This window comes from Panthera pardus, unplaced genomic scaffold, assembly GCF_024362965.1.
Source record: "Panthera pardus isolate Hobbes unplaced genomic scaffold, ASM2436296v1 HiC_scaffold_17, whole genome shotgun sequence".
Taxonomy (NCBI): Eukaryota; Metazoa; Chordata; class Mammalia; order Carnivora; family Felidae; genus Panthera; species Panthera pardus.
The window spans coordinates 29,681,870-29,705,592 of NW_026526732.1; the positions used below are offsets into that span (position 1 = coordinate 29,681,870).

Consider the following 23,723-nt stretch of genomic DNA (forward strand, 5'->3'; position numbering starts at 1 on the left):
TCCTTAATATCATCTCAAACTCAGCCCATACTGAAAAATCTCTGATTGCCTGAAACATCTTTATCTAGACAGTTTGTTCTGAATGAGAATCCAAACAGGTCCCATCTTTGCATTCCGTTGTACTTCCAGCACAATAACACCCGCAGTGTTGCAGGCTGAATTTTTGCCCCCAAAATGCATCCGTTGAAATCCTAAACCCTAGCACTTCAGAATGTCACTATATTTAGACATAGGATTTTTAAAGAAGTAATTACACTGAAATTAGGTCATTAGGGTGGGCCCTAATCCAATATAACTGACGTCCTTCTAAGAGAAGATTAGGACTCAGGTACAGAGGGAAGACTATGGGAAGACAAAAGGACGAGGTAGGAGAGAGTCCTCTGAAGAAACTAACCCTGCCAACATCTTGATCTTGGACTTCTAACCTCCAGAATTGTGAGGAAATAAATTTCTGTTGCTTAGGCCAACCAGTCTATGGTACTTTGTATGGTAGACCTAGCAATGCAGCACAGGCAGTAACGCCAACATCTCTTTTGATTGGTTAATGGATATTTTGTAGAGGGGATAAACATTTTGTCTATCAGCCATACTTAGGTCTTATTCAATAAATTTGCTATTTTATATTTATTTAAATGTTTTGAATACCCTAAATCTATTTCATGAATAGTTGGCCAATTTTATTATGAGCGCTACTACTCTTGATTGCTTGCCTCTCCTAGTACCAGTAGGTACTCAGTCTGGTACTCTGAGCTAAGGAGGGAAAGCAACATATCTGCTTTCTCCAGTTTGAATGGGGCTCATTTTTATATTTACTATATATTCAATTGCCTACTGGATATATCCCACTGAAACTATCTTTTCCTTTATACCTGCTCTTCCTGCCTTTCCACTGTTAATTAGCCATTTTCCATCCAGTTACCTAAGCCAGAAATCTCAGTACCTTTACAACATTTTTTATTTTAAGATACTTTCAAACGTACAGAAAATATTGCAGGAATAGTACAAAGAACTTCTATCTTTGCCCAAATCTTCCAATTGTTGACATATTACATTTGCTTTATCCTTCTCTGTCTCTACACATACTCATATTTTACTTATATATACTTTTTTCTGAACCATTTGAGTAAGTTACAGATATGAAGCTTCATTCCTTTTAAATAATTCAGTGTGCATTTTCTAGAAACAAAGTATCTCCTATATTACCAGACTGTAGTCATCAAAATCAGGAAATTAACATTGTTAAAATACTATCTAGTCCACAGATCCCATTCAAATTTTGTCAATTGTCCCAATAATATCCTTACAGAAAAAGGATACAATACAGAATCTTATGTTCCACTTAGTTGTCATGCCTCTTCAGTCCCCTACAACCTGAAAAAGTTCTTTAGTTCTTTTGTCTTTCATGACCTTGACAAACTTTTGGATAGTAAAGACCTATGATTTTGTAAAATGTTCCTCAATTTGTGGTTGTCTGATCTTCCCTCACGATTAGATTCAGGTTGTACATTTTTGGCAGGAATATCACAAAAGTGTGTTCTAAGTGTCTTTACCAGGTGGCTTACAATGCTGATCTGTCCTATTACTGGGGATAGTAACGTTGGTCACCGGTGCCAGATTTCTGTACTGTCAAGTTCCTATTTTTCCCTTTGTAATTAGTATTTGGTCAGAAGATACTTTAAGACTATAATGTTCCTCTTAAAATTCTCACCCTCTGGTATTAGCATACATTGATGATTCTTGGCTGAATCAGTTTTTACTATAATAGTTGCCAAATGATGATATATCTACCTACATCATTCCTTCTACATTTATTAGTTGGCGATCAAAGATAAGAAAGGACGTTTCTTTATGCCCATTTAAAAATATTCATGTACTTATTTCAGTATAGACTCAAGTATTCCTATTTTATTCAGCAGATCATAATCTATTAATATTAAAGTGGTGCTCAGATTGCCCCAGATGTTGCTGATGGGGGGCTCCTTCAAGCTGGTTTCTGAGTCCCTTTCATATGTTCCATTATTCTGTAAAAACTCTTTAATTTCTGGTGTAAAAAAATTTTCCAGGCTCGTGTTATACTTCCCTTGCTCCTGTTCTGAATAAGCCATTTCCCCAAGAGGCTCTAGTTCCTTTAAATAGAGAATGGTGTTTAAAAACCAAGATCTAGGCACTATGTGCTCATTGCTTCTAAGGTATCATTGTTCCTTACATCTCTTTAGCAGAGGGAGCTAGGGGAAAAAATAGCTAAGTGGATTCAAAGTATGGACAACATTTGGGGTGAGATGTGGGGGAGTAGGAGTTTACAAGAAGAGATTTTTCAGGGAGAGAAGACAATATGTGCAAGAATGGGGACATGAGAGTATGGATTGTTTTGCATGGTACACATGAATTCAATATTGCTGAAGCGTAACATTGAAAGAAGGCAATGAGAGAGGAAACTAGTCAGGCAAACAGAGTGTCTTATAGTTTAAGTTAAGCGACTACATTTTCTCCTCCAGATAGTCCTTGAAGAATTTTCAGGACAGTGGCATTATCACATTTATAATTTTAGTGAGATCATTCTGGTAGCAGTATGGAGGATGGCGATCTGGAATCAAAACTGGAGTCGGGGGACTGGTAAAGACGCCATCCCACAATAATCTCAGTGAGAAGTGATGAAGGCTGGCACAAAGCAGTGGGAGTCAGGATGGATAGGCTATACACTGGGAGTGTTAAAAAAGCAGAGAGGACATAATTTGGTGTAAGAGGCATTTAGGATGCTCTGCAGGTATTTGGAAAACTGGGAGGATAGTGGTGGTTGAAACCAAGATAGAAATCCAGAAAGGGTAATAGATTTTATTTACTTATTTATTTATTGGTGTTTATTTATTTTGAGAGAGACAGAGACGAATACGAGTGGGTGAGGGCAGAGAGAGAGGGAGACAGAATCTGAAGCAGGCTGCAGGCTCCAAGCTGTCAGCACAGAGCCTGATGTGGGCCTTGAACTCAAGAGCTGCGAGATCATGACCTGAGCCATAGTCGGAAGCTCAACCAACTGAGCCACCTAGGCGCCCCGAGGGTAATAGGTTTTCAATAGAAAGTTGAACAGTTCATTTTGAGATGCCTCAGATGGGAATTTTTTTCACTGCCTTCTCACAGCATTTGGGAGAAACAAATATGTGCTTTGTAAAGTGTGGTGGTTCTAATATAAATGGAAAAGCTGGCCTCCAAAGAAATATGCATAACACTCTCACTTTACAAACTAAGCAACAGGTTATAGCATAGAGCATGACTACAAACTGCAAAAAATTCAAGAGCTGGGGAGGGGCCTGGCTAGTATTTTTCCATCCCTGGTGACCGGGAGCTAAAAATGGCGCCCCTGGCAGAAATTAGAAAGTGGGAGGGGGCACTTGGCGTGGAAAAAGAGGAGGGTTTTCTTTTTGTTCTGCTTTAAACACATGGCGACATAACACCGCGCCAGACGAATCATGGAAATTTGTTTCCTTAATATCTGGTCTGTAGCACAATTCTATTCTCCACGCTTAAAAGGATGTTTCATTTTGTGGGCGCGATCGCTAGGGCGGTGACGTGCCTGTTGCTTTCCCTCATTCACGCTTCTCGCCTTGGAGGGCTCCACGACTGCCTCCCTGTCTATCCCTGCCCCCTCTCGTTTTGCTCCAGCGATGGCTACGGTTTTGAGGGACAAAACGCTTTTTCAGGCGTGACGACCAAATGGGTTCAGACCCTTCCCTGGGCCCCTGAGGGCTTCTCGGCCGGGCATTTCTTTCTCTTCGGAGGGCCGCGGCCTCGCGCTTTCCGCACGGGCACGAGGAGTCCGGCGCGCGATCACCGGAGCGCGTGCCCGGCCGTAGTCTGAAGGCCCGCGGGCCGGCGCGCGCGCGCACCGCCTCCACAGGCGCCGCATTGCAGCAGCTCGGGGCCCCGGCGTAGGCGGCGCGGGGGCGGGGCCGCGGACCAGAGTCTAAGTTGGGCAGCGGTCCAGTCCCGGAGCTCGGGCCGCAGCGGTTGTCGTGGGAACGGCGGCGTAGGCAGGCGCTGACGTCAGCAGGCGGCGCGCTGCCCGCACTGCGGCACCTAGTCGGCTCTCTGAGCCGGAGTGGCTGGCTGGTTGCTGGGTGGCTGCGGGGGCGTCCCGTGACTGCCCCGCCCCGCCCCGCCCGGCGCGGTAGGCAGCTTCGCACCGTCCCAGTGTCCGCCCGGGGGGAACGGGCCGTCGGCCGCTCTGAGCTCAGTTCTCTGTGAGTACGCTGCAGGCCTGCTGGTGGCGGGAGCCCGGGCCGGGCCCTGGGCCTGCCTCGGCCTTCTCCGGGGGCCGCGACTCGGGGACTGCTTGAGTCCGAGAGCGCGGGGGCGACACTGCGCCACCGCAGGCTGACCCGCCAAGTGCCGCGGAGCCTTGGGATGTAGTTTCTGATGAATACCTCTAAGTACTTTCCCGTTCCCTTCCCAGGGCTCCCATCCCGGGCCCGCCCAGTGTGGTGTCCTGATCCAGCGTGAAGGGAATGCAATCTTTGGCTTTCCTACTCCGGATTCTGGCTTAAAAGCATTTAAGTCAGATGCGCACTAAGGATGTTTATTTCCTTTTAGGGTGTCTGTTTCCTTTTAGGGTGTCAGCTTGGTGCTGAGTCTCGAACCGGTGAAATGCCTTGATTACATCTGAGAAAAGGTGATCAGTGTGTTACGTTTATAAGAAAAGGGTCGTTTTGATATATATGTGAAAAGTACACTCTTTAGAATCGCTACCAATGGTTGTGCTGCATTTCAGCATTACTGTGAGAACATCTACTCACTGGGGTATATGGCTTTCACGTTTTGAGAAAAGGATGCTAACAATTTTCTCACCTGTTGCTTTAACTATTGCTGTTACTGATTGGGCTTTCAGGAGGAAGATTGCTCGTTGTGAGAACTCTGGGAAGTTTTTAAAAAATATCTGAAAAATCCAAATACCAAACGTTTTTTAAAACCGTACTTGGTTTATTTGTTTATCTTGTTTATTTATGCAGGCTATCTTCATTTATTAGTTGAATTATGCATACAGGGTTTTTTTTTGGATTCTTTTTTTTTTCCTGTGCTATGAAATTCAGTTAAAGGGTAAATTATTCAAGCCTCTGCTTCTTCTCCCCATGGTTTTTACACATGTATTGGCCAATAATCAGATGTTTAGAGAAAAGGAAATATGAGATGAAATGTACTGCATCTCATATATAAATAGCAAAATTTAGTATTTCTTAGCAGCTCCTATAAAGGGATTTGTGAGGGAGAAGCTTTAAAATAATGGTATATATGAGGGCCAGAGATACCATTTTAAATTTGTCCCTTAATTTTTTCCAGTGATGTTACTAATCAAATATCAGTCATTCATTCAAACACATTAATGTTTGGAGGTGATTATTTCTGTTATGTATATGCTATATTAAGTAATATTAGTGTCTATGCAACTATACATTGTACTACTGATAGTAAATAATGTGAACTTGTAATTCACTTGATGTATTTTATTTATGGCACAATTACTTTTAGTACTGTAATAATAGACATAATTTTATTGAGCACCTACAATGTGTCAGCCACTGTGCTGATCACTTTGCTTTTCACTATTTCCTTTTCTCCTTACAATAAAGTAGGTGCCATTTTAATTTCCTGGGTCATAGAACGTTTTACCAAGGTGGAAATAAAGGGCTGAGGTAGAGAGGGAGGTATAAAGCTCAAAGCACTGTGGGATCACAGAGAAGTATTTAACTGCCCCTTTAGGTTAGAGAGCTCCCAGAAAAGATACCATTTGCATTTAGTGTTAAAGGATAGTTAGGAAGTTTCCTAGACAAAAGAAGAAGGTCATTTCTTAGGAGAGAGAGGTGTACATGTAATGGTACAAAGGCAAGAAGGAGTTTGGCATGTTTGAAGGCTTGTAAGTAGTTGCACATGGCTAAAGTTCAAAATGTGTATGGAAATGTGGCTGGAGAAAGAGAGGTTTAAAAAAAAAAAAAGGGCAGGGAGTCATCTTATAAGTAGCCTTGAACCCCGGTGGTAAGGACTTACTATTTTTTCCAGTGGGTGATTGGAATCTAGTGAAGAGATTTAAAAAAAAATTTTGTAATGTTTATTTTTTTTTAGAGAGAGACAGCACGAGTGGGGAAGGGGCAGAGAGAGAGGGAGACACAGAATCTGAAGCAGGCTCCAGGCTCTGAACTGTCAGCACAGATGCGGGGCCGAACTCACGAACCACGAGACCATGACCTGAGCTGAAGTTGGAGGCTCAACTGAGTGAGCCACCTAGGTGCCTCAGAATCTAGTGAAGATATTTAAACAGAAATGATGCCATCATATTTGTAGTTTAGAAAATTCCTCTGCTTGCGACGTGGAGGATAACTTATTTATTTATTTTTAAAAGGATAGGGTGATGGAAACATGGAAACAATCTTAAGAAAAAAAAGTAAAAACTTTCCACAGTCTTTTTGTCTCTCAAAGCTACTGCCTCATGTCACTGCCTTTTGGGGGTGGGGGAAGACAGTTGGAAGCAGAATTATAGAAATAATTATCCACACGTTTCTATAGGTCTCACCTTCCATTCATCCCTCCACCTATGGCTGCCGGATTTCTGCCCATTCACAAACATTTTTGCAAACACGTGACTTCCAGACTGCAGATCCCGTGGACACTCTTCACAACCTGCTCAAATCTTCAGCCTGGCTCTCCTTGCTGGATTACTATATTCTGTTACCTACCAAAAAATCTGATTATACATACACAAACACAGATTTATATATACAGTGCTAATAGCTGTCATTTTCAAAGGGCTTGCCGTGTTCTAGGCATTATGCTAAGTATTTTACATGCATATTCTTATTTCATTTTTACAAAAACCTTGTGAGTAATTTACAGTTATGATTCCCTTTCGAACGATTAGGAAGTTGAGGTCCAGAGATTAATTTACTGGCAGGTGGAACTGGGATTTGAATCTAGGGATCTGACAGTGGAGCCAGTGTTTGTAGCTGGTTAGTGCCCCAGCTCAACATGCCCCACCAAGCTCACCTGAGTGTTGTCCCGGTAGGAAATATCTGTTACAATCGTAACAGATGTTTATTAGTGCTTTTTTTTAAGGCATTGTTCTAAATCATCTAACCCTTACAACTACCTTTTGAATGTGCACCTTTAGATTGATTTTACAGATGAGGAAACAAACACCTAAGGTCACAATTAATTGTTTGTAAGACTAATCCCAAGACTTGGGTTTTAAAGTTCTCCGTTATGCTTGTACTGTATTCCAGTTAATAATACTACTAGCCTAATTATTCTACTTGCAGAAGCACGAGAATCATCCTTTACTCTTTGTTCTGCCTCTTCAGTCGTTTTTATTTTATCTTTCTGAAATGTCTAAAATACCATAAATTTTTTAAGGGAAAACAGATTAAGCTGAATATAAGTAAGCCTTTTCTTAATGACTCAAAGTCATATATATAGTTCAGCTGTTTTCCTACGTATTGAATGACCAGGGAATATATAAATATTAGGTTCTTATTTGGTTTATGTTTCAGTTACTGATGCACTTGCCTTTGCGTCTTCTCTTTTTTCTAACTTAGGGTAGATTGGAAAGTGGATGACCAAACTTATTAGATCTGTATCTACTAGAAAGAGTACATTCGGGCTCCCATCAGTAAAGTGTAAGAGTCTTTACTGTGTGGATTTAGTGACATCTATTTTGTCTGTGTACCAGATAGTTGTTATATTTAAACTGCATAATTAGGTGTATGTGTGTAGTCATTGTTTCCTTTTTAGCGTTTCTTCTCAGACTTTTCTGTCCAGAATACCCTTAATATTAGAGGAACATGAACATGGATCCCCAGGGATCTGGAGCCTCAACCAATAATTGCTGAGCCAATTCAAATTATATTTTTCTCTCTTTTTTTTTCCTTTAACAGTCTTCCACTTTATTCTTAAAAATGTGTGAATATTGTGCTGTAAGGTGGAAATTAATATGTTTTGGACACATACCTCCATCTTTGGAAATGCAGGAATATGTATACTGAGTTTATCCCTGGTTTTGATATGTAATAATACACACCCAGGTTTTTATTTGAGGAGAATGATATGAATGCTTGTGCTTAACCTTCTCTATTGTTGCAACATTTTCAGTGGCGGGTACAAAAAGGTTTAAATTCATTTTCTGTTAATATGGTACCCACAGTCATACTTTACCAATATAATAGTGTGTGCTCTTGGGAAAGTCCATTCTGGGGTGGAGTTTGGCTTCTTAAAAGTACATTGAAAAGCATATTTTTTACTTACAACACTTTTACTAAAAGTGCATTAATATACAAAGTATATATTTACTGCTTTCAAGATTCTTTTTAAATTTTTTGTTTCAAACATATAAATATTTTACCCAAATACGATCTAGTTTTCTTTACCTTTTTTCAGACCCTAAACTGATTTGAATGTATTTAAGTCATTTGCATAAGATTAAAGTAAGAGAAGAGAACTTAGCTTTATTGGTATAAATCTTATGAGATAGTAGATAAATCATGACATAATCTTGTATGAAGAATGTTTTGTAATTTTTATTTGCAAATTCCGTATTACAAGTAAATTCTCGTTGTTTTGACAGGATGCTTATCGAGTCAGGGCTTTCCGTTACAACCTGGTGCTCTCCATATAGCTGAGATATGCCCACTGGTAAGACTTTTATGAAATTTATATATGCAATACATGTTATTTATTTATTTATAAGTTGGGATTATTTAAAGCGATTCTTTAACCAATTAATGAATAAAGTCAATGTCATTAACCAATATTATATTTAGATATAGTTTGGTTTTCAATTTCTATCTAATGTTAATACGTTTTAAGGTTAGTATGTATTCAATGGATGGCATTTTGGGACTCCACTGGACAAGGTAGATAATCATTACAACATATGGTTGGTTTTTATTTATTGTCATTAAAATGGGCATTTTACTCTAGAGAGAGTATCAGCAAACTTTTTCCTAAAGGACAAGCTAGTAAATATTTTAGGTTTATTCTCTGCTATAGCTACTCACCTCTGCCACTGAAGCATGAAAGCATCCATAAGAATTCTTGACAGAGTGGCCAGCTGTGTTTCAATAAAACTTTATGTATAAAAATAGGGGACCTACCTGCAAGCCGTAATTTGCGAATACCTGCTCTGGGGTGATCATTCATTCATTCAGCATTTATTCAGCATTAAAACATATTTATTGATTACTCTGTGCTAGATCTCATGCTAGTACTAGGGACAGTAGTTAAAAACTACGTAGTTTAGGGGCCCCTGGGTGACTCAGTCGGTTAAGTATCCGACTCTTGATTTCAGCTCAGGTCATGATCTCACAGTTCATGAGATTGAACCCTGAGTTGGGACCAACATTGGGACCAGTGTCGGGCACAGCATTGGGCTCTGCTGACCATGCAGAGCCTGCTTGGGATTCTCTCTCTCCCTCTCTCTCTACCCCTCCTCAGCTCACATGTGCTCTCCCTCTCTTTCTCTCAAAATAAATAAGTATAAAAAAAGTTGCATATTATAGTAAGAAAGAGACAATACATTTACGTGTTTAGATATACAAATAATTATACAATTTCAAGCTGGATTAAGTGCTGTGAAGGAAAAGAACAGTCCGTTCTGTGAGGAACAGTGAAATTTAGATGAGGTCATCAGGAAATGTTCTTCTTTAGAGGGGACATTTAAACAGGCAGCTGCACCAAGTAGCTGAGAAGTTAGAGGAAGCTTGCACCAGGTGGAAGCAGCTTCACAAGGGAAGGCGCTTATTCTGGCGGAGGAATGAGAAGGGCAGTATGGTGAGAACATAGGGATCTAAGGGGCTGTTTCTCTTGATTTGAAGCTATCGAGGTTGACAAGCCAAGAAGTGAGAACCCTGGAGGGCACGCGAACTTACTGTGTCCTGCGTGAAGTGGGGAACTCGCACACAGAGTCCTAAAGCAAGGGAGTAACATGATCGGACTTACGTTTTAAAGGAAGAAACAACTTGCAACTTTTAGTGTTTGTCGAATTATTGACTAGGCAAGTGTTAACCATTTTCAGATAAATGATCTTTGACATAGGATTATTCTGATTTTACAGAAAATGAAGATGAAGTTTAGAGTTAAGTAACTTGGTTAAGACCACATAACTAACAGTGGTAGGTGTTACTGTGCATCATAAATAGAAAGTTAACTGAGTAAAGGAAACTTTTAGAGGGAGTAACAGGTGACAGGGATACAGGTGAGTGTGGTGACACCATAGCCAAAAGAAAAGTTTTTTAAGAAGAAAGGACTGGTCACTTCTTCTAAGGTAGCTAAAGAACTCAAGCAGTTGTCTAAAGACTGTGTTCTTTAACATAATAATAATGCAGATATGTGCTATAGTAATATTGTTCAGAAAATGATGAGTCTTTATCATTTGTAGTGGAGAGTGAAGCCAAACTGAAAACCAGAGTTCGCTTTGAGGAATTGCTTAAGACCCACCATGATGTTATACATGAACGAAAAAAACTGAAGAAAAAAACTGGCATATCTGGAGAAAAAATTGTAGTGAGTAATCAGTTATTTGGTAATGATGACTTATATTCTGCATGAAATTATGGCTCTCATAATAAAACTCTGAGAAACTTTGGAAATTAAAAACAGTAAAGCTATGTCATGGTCAATAACGTGTGGTAAAATAAAGTTTACAGTAAAATCCACATCACTCTTGGGGTACTGAGTTCAGTCTTGAGTGCTGTCCTATGAGAATAACGTAGACAGAGTGATGAGAGATTGGGCAAATCAGGTGCCCACACATATTACACATTTTTAAAGAAAATGAAGATTTTTAACCCAGCATTGTGAAGGACTTAGGGAGTAATTATCTTACTTCAGCTATTCAGTGGCTTATCTAGACTTACCCAGTCTAGATAATTTGATTCTACCCAGCAGAAGCAAGAGGAATCAGTGGAACCTTAAGACCGTAATTATCCTTTTGTACTTGAGGTGCACTTTCAAATGACAGAATTTTTTTGGCAGTACGTTTGAAGAGATTAAAAATGCAGAACTCAAATAGTACTAAACAAATCAACAAATGACTGCAACCTGATTCCAGGGTATTATAAAGTGTCTGTAATAGTATCCACAATTAATGTAATAGTCACTCTTTAAACCTGTCTAGCTACTTCACTCCCACCTTTTACTCCTTTGACCATAATCTGTTTTGTGCACGCGCACGTGCACACACACACACACACACACACACACAAATAACTTCATGCATGTTCTGGTAAATTGGTATATAGTGTTTCTTTGGCAGGAGTTTTAGAAGTTATATATATAACCTGTATTTTGTAGCAAATTTTGCCCTATTCTGAATTTTGTCATGTGCTCTCTTCATTCTAATATTCTCTTTGGCAGTTATCAGTGTAATAGTATATATTCTCAAGTGAAGCAAAAGTAAGTACTGACATTGGCCAGAATCAGCTGCACACACATACGGGGTTCATAGTACACCTGCGTAGTACTGCACATCAGTTTAGAACTACTGACAGAATGGGGCAGGTTAGGTCTCCCGTAGTGGATGCTGCCCTTAGATAGAACGTGCTTCTTCTGGTGGTACCAGTATGTAGTTTGGTAGGGAACAGAGGCATGTGGAGGATGGAACATTGCTTATTGGGATATGCCCTTTCCTTGAGCAAGTTGGTATGTACTCAAAAAAAGCAGAAAGAACCCTGGAAACAACTGAGGATATTTTTATGGACTTAGTCAAAGTGAAACCTCATATTTTCTCTCACTATTAGAACTGGGCTTTGTGAGTATGAACCAAATGCTGTTTAGGCCTGGAATGCTCATTTAAGTGGACAGCCAGAAAATGGGCAGAAGGTACATCCATTTACCTATGGTCCAGTTTAGATATTGGGAACACACAAGTGTGAGGTGACTAAACATGACCTACCCAGCCTCTTTTAGTTCATAGGAGGCCATTTAAAATCTCTCTCTCTCTCTTTTTTTTTTTTTTCAGAGATGAGTATACTAGGAAAAAATACTCAGGAAGAGATTGTTCAGCTCAAAAGAAGGGGGGATATTCCTGGAGGACTTAGAGGGAAACAAAATGTTTTTGAAATGATTTATTTTAGGAGTAGAGGAAGAATAACTGCTTCTATTTACTAGATAGCAGTGCTTTTCTATCTTTCAAGCACTTCTAAACATTTTATGCATATCCACTCATTTTTAATACAAACAACAAAATTATGTGGTTTACCTCCATTTGTAAATGAGGAAACTAGATCATAGAGGTTGAATAATTTGCCTAAATTTGCACAGTTAGTGGTAGAACCAGACAGAATTCACAGTCTTAACAGTCTGGCTGTGGAACCTCCTCTCCTAACCACAACCCAGTAGGATCTCTTTCACTAAGGTGCGAAGAGATGGGACCTCTTCACAACAAAAACAAGGAGTCTCATGTACAGAGCAGGATGACATGGGAAGGGAAGCTGGCTGAAATAAGAAAATGAAGCAAGGAAAACGCTGTAATAATTTGTAATAATGGCAGATTCACCTTATTTTTCAGCAGTCTATTAGGCCCTGTGATGAGAATTTTCCAAATGCTGTTTCTGATTCTCATGTTAATCATGGAACATAGGTATTGAGGCTCTTACTTTGCACGTGAGAGATTTTATAGACATGACAGATTTTATGGACATCTGAACAGAAAAACCACTCAACAAAGGTGTAAAGTGGTTTGCCAGGGCCATATAACCAAAAGTAGAATAAGTGAGATTTAAAACCACCACCTCCCATGTTCTTTCTTTAGTTGTTTTTTTTTTTTAACTATATCTTAAGCCCAAAATAGTAGAATTGGTACCAATGAAAAATGTAGTTAGTGATGTGGAAGATAAATTTGAAGCATTCTTCCATGAGAAGAAGTGGCTAAAACACTTAAAATGAAAGAAATAAGTAGTGAGGACATATAGAACTATTGGTCCTACAAATAAACGTTCCTGGACATTTAATTTTTAAAATTTTTTATTCCAGAGAGAGAGGGAGAGCATGTGTGTGAGCGTGAACAGGAGAGAGAGGCAGAGGGTGAGAGAGAATCTTAAGCAGGCTCCATGCTGAGCATGGAGCCTGATGTGGGACTCAATCCCATGACCCTGGGATCATGACCTGAGCAGAAATCAAGAGCCAGATGCTCAACCAACTGAGCCACCCAGGCGACTCTAAACTTCCTATTTTTAAAAGTAGACTCTAAAATAGATGTTTTAAATGACAGGCATTTGACTTACAACATTGACAGATCAAAAACAATGACATAAAGTTTAAAAATAAAAATTTGCAGGGACGCCTGGGTGGCTCAGTCAGTTGAGTGTCTGACTGCATGGCCTCTAACCAGATCGATTAAGAAAAAGGGAAGACACAAGTTACCAATTAGGACTATAAGAGGGTATTCACTGTAGATGTTACAGACCTGAAAAGAATAACATAATATTTCAAATAATTTTATGACAATAAATTTAGCAGTTTAGATGAAATGCATAAATTACTTCAAGGACACAGACTACCAAAGCTGACTCAAAGAGGCATAGATAACTTGTATATTGAACACCTTTAAAAAATGAAATCTGTGGTTAAAAACCTGCCCATAAAGAAAACTACCTACTTTTCTCAGGTGTCCACATTGGTAAATTTTACCAAACATTTGAGGAGAAGTAATAATGATTCTGTACACACTGTTACAGACTATACAAAATGAGCAACTGTTTCTCTACTCTTTGGGCAGGCTATCATTAATTATCCTGATACACAAAGACATTACAAGAAAACTATACCAGTATCCCTTTTGAACATAGAGCAGACATACTCCATAAAATATTAGGAAACCAATCTTAAGTTATATGGAAAGGATAATACCCCATGACCAGATAAAGTTTGTCTCAAGAATACATCATTAACTCAGTATTAGAAAAATCAGTCAGTATAATTCATCACATTAAAAGATTAAATAAAAAACAATATGATTGTATAAATGCAGTAAAAGGATTTGACGGAATTCATCACCCGTTCTGTTAACTCTTAAACAAAAAGAATAGAGAATTTCCTTAACTTGATAAGGGGAATCTATAAAAACCTATAGCTGACATCATACTTAAAAGTAAAACATTGAAGGCTTTTACCCTGTTTGAGCTTATGTCACCATGAGTATTCATGATTGTTCTGGTGACCCTGACCAGTGCAATAATGCTATTTTAAAAGATGGCATAAAGATTGAAAAGGGAGTAAAAGTGTCTCTGTTTACAGGTGACAAAAACCTACAAAAAGTGCTACTAACTAGAACTATTAAGTGGGTTTATCAGAATATAAGGTCAAAGTTGGGGCACCTGAGTGGCTTGGTTAAGCATCTGACTTCAGCTCAGATCATGATCTGACAGTTCATGGGTTCGAGCCCCACGTCAGGCTCTGTGCTGACAGCCCAGAGCCTGGAGCCTGCTTCCAGTTCTGTGTCTCCCTCTCTCTCTGCCCCTCTCCTACTCACACTCTCTCTGTCTCTCAAAAATAAATACTAAAATAAATTTATCAAAAACTGTACAAGGCGTGTTATATCCTGATAACCCCCAAACTGCTAAAAACAAAGGTCAAATAGATACTCATGTTCATGCATCAGAAGAATCATTGTTGTCAAATAATAACTGACAGAATATTATTATCCACTCTCTGAAAGTTGATTTATTGATTCAATTCAATTTTATCAAAATGCGAGTAGGTGTTTTTTTTTTTTTTTTAAGAATTGAAAAACTAATTTTAAAATTTACTTGTAAATTTAAGCAGTGGACTTAGAATAGCTAAAAACGATTTTTAAAAAGAAGAACAAAGTTGAAAGAATTTGACTGCCTGATTCAAAGCTCATTGTAAAGCTATAGTAACCAAGACAACCTGTTATTGTCATAAAGATAGACATATGATTCAGTGCAACAGTATAGAGTCTAGAAGTAGACCCATATGTGTATGGTTAATTGATTCTTGACAAAATTGCCAAGGTGTGCCAGAATTGCCAAGGAGTGAGAAAGATAACCTTTTCAAAAACTGGTGCTGGAACATATCTCCATATACAGTGTTATAAACTATGATCATATCATGTTCAGAAATTAAATAGAAGTGGAGCAAAGACCTAAGCATAAGAGCTAAAATTACATATGTTATAGAAGAAACAGGATAAAACCATTGTAACCTTGAGTTATGAATAGATTTTCTCAGCATACAAAAGCATGAACATAAAAGAAAAAAATATGAATCGGGTTTGTGAAAATTCAAGACATTGCTAAGAAAATGAAAACATATGCTATAGATGGAGAAAAGTATTTTCAACATACTGATAAATTATGTGTAGAACATTTCAAAACTCTTAGAACTCAATGATTTGAAAATAACCCAATGAAAATGGGCAAAAAAATTTTAACACTTAATCAAAGAAGAGATCACGTGTAAAGATTTTCAATACCATTGCTAATTAGGGAAATACAATTTAAAACAGTAATGATAGGGTACTCTGCTGACAGTGCAGAGCCTGCTTGGGATTCTCTCTTTCCCTCTCTCCTTGCCCCTCCCCTGCTTGCGCACTCTCTGTCAAAAAACAAACAAACAAACAAAAAACTTAAAATGTAAAACAATACTGAAATTCCATTACACACATATTTAAATAGCTAAAAAACAAAAATTGACAACAGTAAATGCTGATAAGGCCATTATGGAAATGGAACTCTTATGCATTTGAAACTGCAAAATGTTACAGCCACTTTGGGAAGCAGTTTGGCAAGTTATTTAAGAAGTTAAACATCTAGGGGTGGCTGGGTGGCTCAGTTGGTTAAGCATCTGACTTTGGATCAGGTCATAATCTCACGGTTCATGAGATCAAGCCCCGAGTAGGGCTCTGTGCTTGTCAGAGCCTGGAGACTGCTTCGAATTCTGTGTCTCCCTTTCTCTCTGCCCCTCCCCCCTCAAAAATAAACATTAAAAAAAAAAAAAGTTAAACATCTACTTACTCTATATAGCACAGTAATTCTTGGGTGCTTATACAAGAGAAACAAAAAACATGTAACAGTGCAAAACTGGAAATAACTCAAATGTTCATTAATTAGTATATAGAGAAACAAAATATAGTATAGATCCATGCAGTGAAATACTGCTGAGCAGTTAAAGGAATAAACTACTACAAATGCAACAACATGAATGAATTGCAAAGCTTTATGCTGAGTGAAGGAAACCAGTCACAAAAAGCTATATACTGTAAGATTCCATGTATGTATGGTGACAATTGTACCTACCTGAAGCATGCTGCATGTCCCTCTCTCTGTTCACCTGCTTGTCCTCTGGGTGAAAGTCACCATCTAACACAAATGGAGGTGGGGGACAGAGCTGCCCTTCCCAGCTCCTCAGTTGGTCATCCTCAGGTTTAATCCCCTCCTTCTGCTGATGTTACTTGATTCAGGGCTTATGTGGCTTCTCCAGAATCACCCTTCCACGGAGAAGTCTTTTCCTGCGGGTTGTGGTTTTTGTCTGCTAATTTCCTCAAAGATCTAATCCTTTCTATTTTTTATCCTTGGGAAATTTCTCAGAATATTTATTCTATTACTAGTAACATTTCTTTTTGATTTCTAGCCCTTTTCTAGTAAAAATATCTCTTATTTTAAGTAATTTTAATTAGAAAGATATATAGGCATGTATTTAGTCTGTCATTTGATTTAACTTGATAATATTTAATATTTAGCAGGATTTTCAGTGATGTATTTGAATCAGTTGTAGGGTGATGCTAGAGCTATAGACTTCTGACTTTAGAATGTAATTATGAAGCAAGATAAATGACCTGTGTTTTCTGTAGGGGGAATCTGAATTGCTTTAACTCTGTGCCTCTTTTAGCAATTTCTCAAATACTTTATAATTAAAGTATGCATCATTCTGCCAAAGAGAAAAAAAACATTTGAGGTTTGAGCAATTTATTCACTTCTGAAAAGTCATTAACTACTTTTTCTCCCTGTTAATTACCTCATTTATCTGAAGTTACTCTCAGAAATTACTAATTGAATGCTGAGAGAATAAACTAGGATAGTGCTAATGAGATGGTCTAGAATGGTATCAGTGTGTCCAAGTGAAAAATGAAATAACTTTCCCAAGATTACACATTGAACAACGATCATTGTGCTTTCTCTTTACATAACTGAACTGTGGTCGGCTGAAACTTTGTTATTGTGTCTTCTTTTCCCAGCTTGACGCTGTTAGAAGCAATCTTCAGAAAAGTAAAGAAACTAAAAGTGATGATGTAAGTGCCAGTAACACTAATAACTCAGAGAAGATCATGCCAGTCCCTAAAAACAAACTGCGGAATCTCCAGTCAGCCCCTGAAAATCCAGATGATGTCAGTGCAGAGGAAGACAAGCAAGGAAAGGCGAGTAAAAAGGTAAAAACAGCACTCCAGGTGACTGCACAAGGAATGGAACCGGCAACTCCCAGGAAGAAGGTGGATTCTGTGCATCGGAAAGCACAAACCAGGTCACAGCCAGGTGTTGCTCGTCAGAAAAGCGAGAAGGCAGGTGAAGAAAGAGAAAATAAGAATTTAGATGAGGAAGAAGAGCTGATGCAAGCATACCAACTTCAAGTAGCTGAAGAAATGGCAAAGGAGATTAAGAAGAAAATAAGAAAGAAACTCAAAGAGCAGCTGACTTACTTTCCTTCAGATACTTCACTGCATGATGGCAAATTGAACAGTGAGAAAAAAGATACTACATTACATGATGGCAAATTGAACAGTGAGAAAAAAGATACCTCATTGCATGATGGCAAATTGAACAGTGAAAAAAAAGTAAAGAAAAAGAAGAAAGTTCCAATCTCATCTAAAGCTGAGTCAAGGTACTTTGCATTGATAAATATGAAAGGTCCTCTTTAAAAAGCACTAGTGTTCTCAGCTTTTGAGTAATATCTGCAGTTATACTAAGGAAATTCTTAACCTTTCATGTGAACCCGTTGCCAGTACAATAATAACAGTTATGCTTTCCATAGCACCTTAGTATATGCTCAGTGCTTTATAAGAATTAACTCATTTATTCCTTGTGACAACCCTATGAGGAATAGTAATACTATCATCCTGTTTTCCAGATGAGGAAACTTGAAAGGGTGAAGTCACAGAACCAGTAGGAAGTTTAGCCAAAACCTTACCAGTCTTGTTCTGCAGTCTCTGACCCTTAACTACTTATCTATATCAGCTTATTTAATAACAGAAACCCAACTTCTCCCTCATTTTTGAGTTATGAATGCCTGTTCAGATATATGAATGTAGTGGTTTTTTCGTTATCATACAAGTAACATTTGCTTATTGTAGAGCATACCGACATAAAGAAGAAGCTAAAAGTAATCCAGCCATCCAGAGGTAATCATTATAAGAAATTTTGTATTCTAGTTTTTTTTCCTATATATGATACTTACACATATGTGTTTGCATGTACAGTGTGAGTTTCTGTGATCATACTTGTATTCTTATGTCTCTCTTTGGGGAAGACAAGATAAAAAATGTCTTTTAACTAATTACCTTCATTTTCTATAATCCACATTTACATAATCAACTTGAGGTGAGAACATTCTATATTTGATTATTCCCTGGCATTCAGGGACAGTTTGCCTTAGTGTCCTCACCTAAACATAATTCCCCTCTTACCAAAAGCTAGACAACCAGTGGTAACAAAGGGAAGGCAAATAGATTTGCTACATGAACACGTTACTATATGTATTGGTTATCTGTTGCTACATTAAAAAGCTACTCTAGGGGCTCCTGGGTGGCTCAGTCGGTTAAGCGTTCGACTTAGGCTCAGGTCATGATCTCATGGCTCATTAGTTTAAGCCCCGCTTTGGGCTCTGTGTTGACAGCTCAGAGCCTGGAGCCTGCTTTGGATTCTCTCTCTCTCTCTCTCTCTCTCTCTCTCTCTCTCTCTCTTTCTCTCTGCCCCTCCCCCGCTCATGCTTGTGTGTGCTCTCTCTCTCTCCCAAGGATAAACATTTAAAAAATTAAAAGAAAAAGCTACTCTAGAAGTTAGCAAAACAGCACTTACTGTCTCAAGTTTCTTTGGATCAAGAACCTGAGCCTGGCTTGACTGGGTGCCTCTGACTCAGGGTCTCTCATAGGCCACAATTAGGACGTCAGCTGGGGCTGCACTCATCTTAACGCTTGGCTGGGGGAACATGTGCCAGGTGACATCGTTGTTGGAAGGCTTGCGATATCCGTTTTTAAGTTTACTCGTGTGGTGCTTGGCAGGTCTCAGGTCCTGACTGACTTTTGGCCAGAGATATCAGTTCCTTGCCACATGGACCTCTCCATATGAGCTATTTGGAAAGGGAGATGGAGAGAAGTCATAGTCTTTGTGAAACCTGATTATGGTGTGGAAGTGACATCTATTACTTTTGTCCTATTTCGTCTATTAGAAGTGGGTCACTAGATTCAGCCCACAGTCAAGGGAAGGGGATTAGACAAAGATACTAATGGCAAGAGGTGAGGATCGAGAGCCAACTTAGAGCCTACCTGCCACAGTATACCACAAACCTTTCTTACAACTACCATGTCTGTTATGAACTGGTAAGCCATACTCACTATTAAATATTAGTTCATGAATTTTAAATAAAACCATGGGTTACATGACTGGCATGCAAAAGATAGCTCTCTTTAAATAAAAATACATGTATTTGGTGATGTGATAAAATGGCATGGCCTTCTGGAGTGATAGGCAGTTTTGAAATATTTTCCTAATCTTTTTATTTCTCAACGTGTTTTTTAAAAATATGACTATATATATTGCAGTCAGTTTTTTATTACTTAGATGCAGATTTTTTACTTGATAAATTACAAACTTTAATAGGCTGGTTTTTCTCCACAACTCAGTATGCTTTTAGGCTGCTACCCCTTACCATTTATTAGTTCATGTGATGCAGAACTTTAAAATTATTCATTTTAATAATAGCCTTCTGAAAATGTAGTGGCACACCAGCCACTGGAAAACACAAGCAATTAATCATTACCTAGAAGTCAAAAGTTGGGTATTTGAAGCCTCTTGAAAGCAGAACAAACTTAAAACATTTTTTTTTTGTTTTTAAATAATTTAAAAATTCCTTCATTAGTCGTTTACTTGGCAACAGGGTGAGGATCCTTTCAACAGTCAGTGGAAAAACAGAGCCCCTTGTCGGGCTCTGTGCTGACAGCTCGGAGCCTGGATCCTGCTTCGGATTCTGTGTCTCCCTCTCTCTCTGCCCCTCCACTACTCATACTTTGTCTCTCCTTCTCAAAAATAAACATTTTAAAAATTAAAAAAAAAAAGAAAGATCTATTGCTCATAAGCATACAAATTCATTTTTTTTCTGGGAGTTTACAGCTTAAGTTTAATTTGGCTCATGGGTATGTAACTCATTACCAAATATGAAATATTACCCATTGATACCTAATTTGACAGTTCACCATTTTAGCGCATAATAAAATACATGTATCCCCTTAGCAGGAAATAATACTGATTTTAGGATTATCCTTGACTCTGTTCATTGTTCACTTTGCTGCACCATTAAGAAGAAAGTGAAGAATGCATTTGTAACAGCTTGTACTTGGGTTGTATTTGCAGTACATTAACCATCTCTGATGACACAGTTGAAGGTGAACAAAAGAAGAAATCTCCAGTTAGAACAGTTACTTCAGATTCTCATCAAGATGGTAAAATAAGCTCAATGGAAGAAAATGGAGAAGACAGCATGCAAGAGAACACAAAATCCAAACCAAAAAAAAAGAAAAAGAAGGCCAGATCAGGTTTGTTATCCAAATTAAGTGAAAAAATGTGTGCCTTGATAAAAAGAATTTGATTCTAAAACTTTGAGTCCTTAAAACTAAAGAATATCTGGTTCCAAAGACTATAATTGAAAAAAATCCAATATAACATATAGTCGACCCTTGAACAACATGGGTTTGAACTGTGCAGGCTCATTTAAACAGATTTTTTTCGATAAGTACAGTACTGTAAATGTATTTTCTTTTCCTTGTGATTTCCTTGTAACATTTTCTTTTCTCTGTCTTTATTGTAATAAGAGTATATATATTCTTGCCAAATATGTGCAACATGTGAAATACGTGTTAATCGACTATTTATGTTATCATTAAGGCTTCTGGTCACCAATAGGCCATTAGTAAAGTTTTGGGGGGTCAGAGGTTAAACACAGGTTTGCAACTGCACAAGAGGTTGGCACCCCAACCCTGGCATTGTTCAAGAGGTAACTGTATTTGGCACTTGTTCTTGGGTTCATCTATATTAAAACATTGATTTATTTGTAACTGTGGGTCTCTGTGATGAGTTAATATTACTTGAGTCCCCTCTAATTCTTAATTTAATTGAACCCTAGAATGACATTAACTTTGTAGTTCACTTTTGTGGCACAGAAGATTTCTTCTTTATACCATTGAGTTTTAGAACCCCTAAATAATTAAGACTCGTAGTTATTAAGAGCTATAAATGGTCACAGCCAGTAAACATTTCAGATGTTAAGGCTGTATCCCTCCGTCAAACATTGTTGTCTTCCCATGTCCTCAGCCTAATTCAGCTTCTGTTCTTTCTTCCCACTTTTCCTTTCCCCCCACTTACTTTCTATTTTTCTCTTTACTCATTTCTTTCCTCTTATTTTTCTTTACTTGTTACTGCCTTTTTCCTACCTCTTGTTTTTTTTTTCCTTTTCAATTTCCATTTTATTGGCCAAAAAATGGGACCAAAATAGGCAATTTTTAAAAAATTTAATGTTTATTTTAGAGAGAGAGAGAGAGCAGGGGAACAGAGAGGGGACAGGGGATCTGAAGTGGGCTCTGCACTGACAGCAGGGAGCCCAACGTTGGGCTCCCTCTCAAGAACTGTGAGATCATGAAGATCTGAGCCCAAGTTGTATGCTCAACCTACTGAGCCACCCAAGTGCCCTCCAGAATAGGCAACTTTAGAATTTATGGTAGTTATTCATTGGATATGCAATTGATGATGCTTTGTGGTTCCCGTTACTACATTTTTAAAATGTTTGTTGCAGTGTGGTATACATATAGAAAAGTGTGCAGGTGTCGGGGACACTACTTAGTGAATTTTCACCAACTGAATGTGCCTATAAAATCATCATCCAAATCAAGAAACAACATCATTAGCACCCAGAAATCCCTTAAATACCCTTCCCGTTCATTGCCCTTCAGGAGTACACATCATCTTGACATGTAACACAGTTTATTTTTGTCAATTTTTCTACTTTAAATAGAATCAGAAATACCATGCTCTTTATGTCTGGCTTCTTTCACTCAAAATTATTTTTGTGAGATTTATACTGTTGTTGCCCGTAGTGGAGCTTCTTCATTATCAGTTCTGCTTTTGCACCGTATATGTATCCACTGGGTGAATGTACCACAGTAATTTACCTGTTGTACTGATGGACATTTGAGTTGTTTCTAGTTTTAGGTGAGTACAGATAAAGCTATAATATTCTAGTCATATCTTCTGTCTGGGGAGCATAGATACACATTTTTCTTGGCCATCTTAGGAGAGAGTCACTGTGTCATAGATTGTGTATATTTTTCATTTTAATAAATATTTGCCATTTTCCAGAGCTGGTTTAGTATTGATGATACTAGCAATATTTGAGAGCTCCCAGTGCTTCACATCTTCACTAACATAGTGTCAGTATTTTAAAATTGTAGGCATTCTTAATATATAGTGATATTTCATTTTTACTTTAAACTTTTGTAACTAGTGAAGTTGAACAACTTCTTCATGTTTATTGTCTACTTGGATTTCTTTATTTGTGAATTTGTTGAAGTCTTCTATGTGTGTTTTTTAAGAAATGGAATTGTCTGCCTTCTCTAATGTGAGAATATTTCATATAGCTAGATGACAGTCTTTTCTCAGATAGGAACACGTACGTACATACACACGTGCATAGTGCAGCTATCTTCCCACTCTGACTTTTACTCTTCTATTACCGGTATTTTTTGAAAAGCAGAATTTGAAAATTTGATATAGCCCTATTTATCCACTTTGTTCCTTTGATGGCAAGTGCTTTCTGAGATTTGAGAAATATTTCCCAAGTCCTGAAGATGTTTTTGTATACATTATTTTCTGAAAGTTTTTTGTTTGCTTTTCGCATTTAGCTCTACGGTTCATCTGGAATTAATTTATTCTTGTGTACGGTGAGAGGTAGTGGTTAAGACCCGTTTTTTTCCCGTGAGTGTATAATTGACCTAGTACCATTTATGGAAGAGAGCATTTTTTCCCCCTGTATTGCAGTGTCACCTTTATCATCAATAACATGACTATGTGAATGGATCAGTTTCCATTCTGTTACATTAGACTGTTTGTACCAATACAACTATGACTTAATTACCGTACCTTTATGATAGATCTTGCTGTTTAGTTGTGTAATTACTCCAGTAGTTTTTTCTTCTTCAGCATTACCTGGGCTATTCTTGGCCCTTTGAATCCGGATGAATTTTAGAAGCAGCTTCTCAATCCTCCCTCTTTTTTCCCCCACACCCACCATTATTTTGATCCAGAATTGAAAGATATTTATAGTTTAACAACTTTCTAGATCGATTTGACATCTTTACCAAGTATTAATTCTTGCCACTTATGAAATTGGTATGCCCCTCCATTTATTTACATCTCCAGTTTATCTTGGTAATATTGTAAGTTTCGGGAGAGTCTGTCTTTAGATTTATTCCT

The 23,723-nt window shown here is 38.2% G+C and overlaps 1 protein-coding gene across 10 annotated transcripts in view; it reads left to right on the forward strand.

Moving 5' to 3' along the window:
* The first annotated feature begins 323 nt into the window (after nt 1–323).
* AHI1 (Abelson helper integration site 1) overlaps nt 324–23,723 on the forward strand; it is a 208,127-nt gene continuing 184,727 nt past the window's right edge. For 5 of the 10 annotated variants that reach the window (XR_008422886.1, XR_008422887.1, XM_053904463.1 and 2 more), the window contains exons 1-6: nt 4,052–4,235; nt 8,600–8,667; nt 10,412–10,536; nt 17,228–17,868; nt 18,338–18,385; nt 20,613–20,794. Coding sequence is in view for 8 of the 10 variants with exons in the window: in XM_053904463.1 (XP_053760438.1) it covers nt 8,658–8,667; nt 10,412–10,536; nt 17,228–17,868; nt 18,338–18,385; nt 20,613–20,794 (1,006 nt within the window). In the remaining 2 variants the exon portion in view is untranslated. Of the gene's footprint in view, nt 436–4,051; nt 4,236–4,584; nt 4,664–8,599; nt 8,668–10,411; nt 10,537–17,227; nt 17,869–18,337; nt 18,386–20,612; nt 20,795–23,723 lie in introns of those variants that run through there. The other 5 variants (XM_053904458.1, XM_053904459.1, XM_053904460.1 and 2 more) reach the window with 5 other exon arrangements.